Source organism: Cydia strobilella, chromosome 20 (assembly GCF_947568885.1).
Source record: "Cydia strobilella chromosome 20, ilCydStro3.1, whole genome shotgun sequence".
NCBI lineage: Eukaryota > Metazoa > Arthropoda > Insecta > Lepidoptera > Tortricidae > Cydia > Cydia strobilella.
The window spans coordinates 8,726,890-8,734,316 of NC_086060.1; the positions used below are offsets into that span (position 1 = coordinate 8,726,890).

General features: G+C 38.1%; 1 protein-coding gene across 2 annotated transcripts in view; it reads right to left on the reverse strand.

The window, feature by feature from the left end:
- Window positions 1–7,278, reverse strand: part of LOC134750478 (serine/arginine repetitive matrix protein 1-like) — a 38,785-nt gene extending 31,507 nt beyond the window's left edge. The window contains exon 1 of one of the 2 annotated variants that reach the window (XM_063685648.1): window positions 6,995–7,278. In XM_063685648.1, the coding sequence (XP_063541718.1) occupies window positions 6,995–7,129 (135 nt within the window). In that variant the 5' untranslated portion in view covers window positions 7,130–7,278. Of the gene's footprint in view, window positions 1–116; window positions 393–6,994 lie in introns of those variants that run through there. The other variant, XM_063685649.1, reaches the window with a different exon arrangement.
- Window positions 7,279–7,427: the final 149 nt, after the last annotated feature.

Below are 7,427 nucleotides of genomic sequence, written 5' to 3' on the forward strand. Positions count from 1 at the left end.
ATAGGCTTCCTATACCCCCCCTCCAACTATGCCAAGGTAAACGCGATACATGACGCGTGGAAGCACTAAAACATATCTCAAAGTATCCTCTGAACATATAGATTAGATTAATTTACCTCGCCATTTGAGATGTTGATCGCCAAATATATGTCACCAAATGATCCACCACCGATTCTTCTCACGACCTTATATTTCCCAGTAATCAATATTTCCTTCCTTGAGACCATGAAAGACATCTTGAAGGTTTTTTTAGTTTTTCACGGTTATAGCACAATATTTATATTTCGATTTCACAAAATTATGCAATGTCGCAATAACAACAATGATAGAATTCCGAGCTACATTTTACGATACTGTGACGGAATCCATGGATGAATGGACGTCGCGGTACGTTCTGAATACAATATCGTGCCGACGGCAAAATTATCGATTCTGAACAACTAACTTCGAAAATGTAAAATACGTATAAAAAAGAAAAAATAATGCAAGAAAACGCTAAATATAATTAATTTGATAATAACATGATTGAATTCACGCTTTAACTTTCAATAACCAATACATTTGATGTTGATATCATGGAAAAAGGTTAGACCATTTTCAAAAGAAATTGAATGAAGTTTCTGAACGTGCCAGTTCAATAATGTTGCCAGTACGAAGTGACCTAGTTAATTTATTTTTGGTAGAAATTATGCTTTCTTTAGGAATAAAAAAATCGCGCAGAGGGTTCTGAGAACCTAAGAATAGTTATTTTTTGTTATAAAAGAGCGTGAAGTGGTTGTTTACCACTTGCTAATATTGGGACCCGAGCACAAAACAACTGTAATACTGAATCACGAGCGTAGCGAGTGTTCAAAAAGTGAAACTTTGTTTTTCTTTTCACCACCACGAGTTAAATACTAACTAATATATTACAACTCTAATCAAAATTACATGATCCATTATGAGCCTCATTGAGTAGTATATGCATACAAATGAGATAGATAGGCAGGTATTTCACCTTCACTAATGTACCACAGGAGCTTTGATATTATTTAAAACTAGCTTTTGCCCGCGACTTCGTCTGCGTGGAGTTAGTAATTTGGGTAGCTTATTTTTTATCCATCTGCTTTTTATCGATTCCCCATACAAACTTCCACCCCCCCTTGTCACCCCCTTAAAGGATGGCTTCTGGTATAAAAACTACCCTATGTCCTTTCCCAGGACTCAAACTATCTCTATGCCAAAAATTTCAACTAAATCGGTTCAGCGGTTTAAGCGTGAAGAGGTAACACACAGACAGACAGACTTTCGCATTTATAATATTAGTATGGATAGTACTTAAGCACCCATTGACCGGCCCCCGTTTGCAAGTGCCCGGGCAATCGTATAGATCTAATAAGCGCGTAAGGTAAGGAATACCGAAGTACTGCGTAGAGCAAATGTGGGTGGTATCGAGGTGTGAAGAGGTAACACACAGACAGACAGACTTTCGCATTTATAATATTTGTATGGATAGTACTTAAGCACCCATTGACCGGCCCCCGTTTGCAAGTGCCCGGGCAATCGTATAGATCTAATAAGCGCGTAAGGTAAGGAATACCGAAGTACTGCGTAGAGCAAATGTGGGTGGTATCGAGGTACCTCATGCGACGTCAGCTTCGGTGGTGTGGTCACGTTTCACGGATGAACGACCAGCGTGTGGCTAACCGCATCTTTTATTCTGAGCTTGAGGAGGGCAAGCGGAAACAGGGCGGCCAATTCCTCAGGTACAAAGATGTGCTTAAGCGGCACATGAAAAAGTGTCGTATAGAGCCCTCGCGATGGGGGCAGCAGGCAGCCATACGAACGGAATGGCGGGATACAATAAATGCCCGGGTGGCTGAATTCGAATCGCGACGGCGCTTAGAGCTGGATTCCAAGCGCGACGAAATAAAGGCCAGACCACCTGCGGCAATACATTATAATTACTCAAATGGTGTGCTCACATGCCCGCAATGCTCGCGAACTTTTGGAAACAAAATCGGCTACGTCAGCCACTTGCGAGCATACCAGAGACAACAATAACGGAGTTGACAGCAGTCGCCGTGGCCGAATCGGCCGTGGAGGAGTTATATAGTTATATAAGGTATGATTCACACCGTTTCGACATCGAGCTCTTTTACGCAGTAAAAATACATTTTTGGTATTTCTGGCTAGATATCACACTAGAGTAATGGGAATAGTGCGTCAAAATCATGTCTCATGATCATGAGTCATGATCATGATGGAAGGGCTTTAACTTTCTAAGATGTAAATATCTTGAAAACAAACAACTGTGATAAACACAGATATTCGTTCCTGAGTCATGGCTGTTTTCTATGTATAGAAGTATGTATTTACATATATATATATACGTATGTATACTATCGTCTAGTATCCATAGTACAGTCGCCATCAGATATATCGGAGCGGCCAAGGTGCTCACAAATATCTGAACACGCATCTATTGTCAAGGTGCTAGGTGCGTGTTCAGATATTTTTGAGCACCTCGGCCGCTCCGATATATCTGATGGCGACTGTACAAGCTTTGCTTAGTTTGGGGCTAGGTCGAACTGTGTAATATATACCCCCAAATATTTATTTATTTATTATTCATGAAACTACTAAAACTATAAAAACCGGCCAAGTGCGAGTCGGACTCGCGCACAGAGGGTTCCGTACTTTTTGGTACTTGTTGTTATAGCGGCAACAGAAATACATCATCTGTGAAAATTTCAACTGTCTAGCTATCACGGTTCATGAGATACAGCCTGGTGACAGACAGACGGACAGCGGAGTCTTAGTAATAGGGTCCCGTTCTTACCCTTTGGGTACGGAACCCTAAAAACGGATTATATCACGTATATTGAATTTATTATACATCCCATTATTACATAGTTTTATTTCATGAGTAACTATCGCAGTAACTGAAGACAATATAATTAAATTTATGATTATTTATAATAAGTTTAGCAAAAATACCACCTTTTCAAATAGTATAAAAATTAAAAATTACTACAATCACATCAAAAATAATCATAATCATTTATTTATTTATTTCTTGAATGCGGTACAGTAAAGATGTATTAATAAAAGGTAAAAAGGACATTCTCAATAAAAGAAGAATGCACTTTCTAGCCCACATAGTTCATGAAATAATGGCAAACAAAAGTGCCAATTTTGTTTTACCGCCCCTGAAAGTTTTTGTCCTGAACTTTTTTCTCATCCAACCGTATGGAACTTGAGGCGTTATACATTGCATGAAATTCATAACATTTTAAATTTAAACCCAAAAAAAATTAAAGGAACCTTCAGTGAAAAAAAAAACTGCATTAATTGTCTAAATAATCTAATTAAACTATTCATAATTATTGTCTGAAGGCAAGCTACTTTATAGGCCAGGAAATAAATGCCCAAAAAAAGGTATAGAGGGAAATGTTTGGAACACAATTTTTGACTTCTTGGCTTTGTTTAGACTAGTTAGGAGGTGAACATATCAAAAGTCCCCGGCCGTAACCCTGGTGCTGGGGGGTTACTTTTTACTTCGGAAAGGTGTCAATGTTGATACCATAAATGAATTCAGCACCGCCGATTTATACGAAAACGTTACTAAACCCGGCCTAGCAGCTTTACTGATGTAGATAATCAAGATAAAAATGAGAGCCCTAAATAAACCTTCAAGAGCGGATATCTCAAAAACTATACAAGATATCAAAAAAAATTACCTAATGTAACAAATTAAATCACTTTTTACTTTGTATAAGTGGCCATCATCTCGCTCAGACCCATACTTTCCGAGATATAATCGAAAAACCGAAAAATTTAACCTTCAAACCCCCCTCTCCCCCTCAGCACCAGGGTTACGGTCGGGGACTTTTCATCTCCTAACTAGTCCAAACAAAGCTACGAAGTTAAAAATTGTGTTCCTAGCATTTCCCTCTATACCTTCTTATTGCTTAGCCTATTATTAGTATGTAGTAAATGATAAATCATAAAGCTTTTTACATACAGGGAGCGTGCATGTTACGGTCGGGGGCAGCATGAGCCTCCTGTTTATTGGCGCAAAGTGTAAATGTCAAGTTTAAGCTTCCAATGTAGCCCACAAGATGGCAGAACCTACAATGCATAAGAAAATGTATGTGAACTGTATGTAGAGGGCAGCTCTTACTTTGGGGTGAAGTGTCAATGTATAGGTAGTTTATGTTTCCGATTCAGGTCACAAGATGGCAGACCTTCCAATGCGCACAGCTCCCTATTGCTGAATTTAGTCACTGATATGCGAGATGCATACATCGGGGTTTTCAGTGCGGGAATGATTTGAGTAAGAGTCGAGATAAGCAGATAGGTTAGTCTGAGAAAACATTATATTATGCCTAATGAATAACGCCCTCTCTGTGAATTTTATACACACTATGATACAATTTTATTTTCACCACATAAGCTCGTAAGGACCTTCTTTATCTATAAAAAACGGAAGAGAAGGTGCATTTTATCCACAAGTGGCGAAGTAATATGATGCAAATTTTGAGTTGATTTCTGACGTTGGCGGGTAGAATTGTACCAAATATGTATGTGGCCAGAACGGATATCAGTACTAGGTTCTAGTTTTAGAAAATCAGTACCAGGAGCAGTAGGGGGACAGTCCTCCTTTTGGGCAAACTTATGACCCAAGACACAAGTACATTTTGGGTCGGTTTTGTTTCTTTATCTTCTTGATTGTATCTTACAAGGGATGTGACTTCGACTTACTATGCAAATGGGCTCATGACGTAGGCCTTACAATAAACGCTAAAAAAACTAAAGTTATCCACATACGATCACCGTACACTAGAGAAATACGGGTCCCTAACATCATAGCACATGCACATCACTGCACACAACCCTAGCAATAACTGCAAATGCGAAACACTTGAACTTGTCAAACACCACACCTATCTAGGCCTAATTATAGATAATAACTTCAATTGGGGACCACACATAGATCACATATGTTCAAAACTTAGATCCGTCATGGCCAACTTCTATCTATCTATATAAGCCCTTTATCCTGAACTCAGATTTTTCTTCCTTTCTTTGGTAGTTTTCTATTTTTGTTATAATATGTCTCTAAGTTCAGTGTGCCTCCTGGCAAAGGCCTCCTCTAACTCCTTCCATTGCTTTCTATCATTCGCTACTCTTCTCCAGTTTGGACCAGCCGTCAGTTTGAGTTCGTCTTCCCACCTCTTGTACTGTCTTCCTCTATTCCTTTTACCGTCTCTAGGATACCAATGTGTTACTATCTTACTCCATTTTTCATGACTGTTCCTTAGCATGGCCAACTTGTCATTGCTTAAATACAAACTCCCATATAATACACTACATATGCTATACTTATCACTCGCCGACTCAATTATAAGTTATGGTATCACAAGCTACGGGCGGACATTCAAAACCTACTTGAAACAAATCTATAACCTACAATAAGCACTTTTTAAAACAATTGTACCAAATAAAATTAAAGGAAAGTATAAAAATGATAAAAAGGGTCTATTTAAACATTGCAAAGTTATTAACGTTTTTGATAGGTTTTGCTTGTCCTTATAACTAAGAGGAGTGTGAAATGATACCATCATTAGATAAAAATACTCGCTCCAGTAATTTGCGTACCTTAGATTATCTACCTGCATATACCGTATATACTGCATAGGCCGGTCTGGCCTAGTGGGTAGTGACCCTGCCTGTGAAGCCGATGGTCCTGGGTTCGAATCCCGGTAAGGGCATTTATTTGTGTGATGAGCACAGATATTTGTTCCTGAGTCTTGGGTGTTTTCTATGTATTTATGTATTTGTATATTATATATATCGTTGTCTAAGTACCCACAACACAAGCCTTCTTGAGCTTACTGTGGGACTTAGTCAATCTGTGTAAGAATGTCCTATAATATTTATTATTATTATTTATTATTATATACAACTCCAAAAAGTAACAATGTATATGGTAAAAGAGTAACTGACTTTCTACTTCCATGTATACTGAACACCTTACCTAAAAATGTACTGTATGATCTCATTAACATTGTTGAAAACCACGGCAGATGTATGCCAAGACTAAAAAAATACTACCTAAGTCTAGAGTAATGTATAAAATAGATGCAGAGATCTGATGTGTATAGATTAGTTTTATATATATATAATAGTATACCTAATAGTATTAAGCAAACGCGGATCGGACTGCGCGAACTCGCCAACTATTACATAAACCAAAGAGGTTTACAATAGTGGCATGCTGGCAAAAGTTGTATGAATATTTAAAGTGAATAAATAGATTAAATAAAATAAAAAAAATGTGACAATTATGATGACAGGCGTGGCTCACTCCGCAATTTCGTCGCGTCGCTACAAGTACATACGGCCCACACCAATTTTGGTGTCTAGCCATAGTGCTTGCCGTGCACTGCTACGGAACGAACGCCTGATCGGACTTGCGCCACCTAGCGGTCATATCTTTCGTAATAGACGCGTTTTGTTAGAGAGCCAACCTGTACCAAGTACTATTATTTATTCTGTGCCATTGACAAATAAATAAGCTTACGTGTGCTCACTCCAAACAAGAGTTTTCTTTATCTAGTGACTATTGATAGGTGAAATTTTATTTCTATATCTACATATTTTGGCTAATGTAGACACAGTTGTGGCTTTCTAATGACCCTCAATAGAAAAAAAAATGAAATCAGTCATATTTTTTTTTTACAAATCAATAAGGATATTAGAAAATAAGAAGAGCCAAACTCTTTGTTGTTCAAATTGTTATTTGCAGTGTAGCATTGCTTTGTTTGCTAGACAGTAGGTATCTATGACCTCTATCTCGCCGTTCGGTGCGTCTGTACCCCCAATTATACCTGAATCCTTGACTAAACTAAAATCTAGGTTACATTTTGACAACTGTGCGAATCGAAAATCGGTTTCACAATGGGGTGCATTTCACAAATATTTTAACTGAAATATGAACTCTACTTACCTGTCCATCCTGCTCTACAGCTACCGCCAAATAGATGTCTCCGAAAGATCCTCCGCCTATGCGTCTTATAACTCGGTACCGATCGTCAATAAAAAGTTCTTTTTTGAAAGACAGCATCTGCTGAAACGTAGGCATTGTGACAATTTTATTGTTCAACTAAGATAAACTAACTTTACTAAGACTAAGACGACTCGAATTCACACTAAAACTATTATTTTAAACACGCTAACATTTCCATTTATTTTGAATATTATTTACTAATGAAAATGAACTGAAAATAATGACAGATGGACAGATGATACAACGGTTAACCGACCGAATCAAAACGTCACTTTCAGATTCCTGGTGGCGCTAGTTTCTACGCCAACTACTGTAGAGCGAGTGAGAAGTCGGATTAGTGTACCCTGGAGTCTATTATTATTGGGTACTTTTG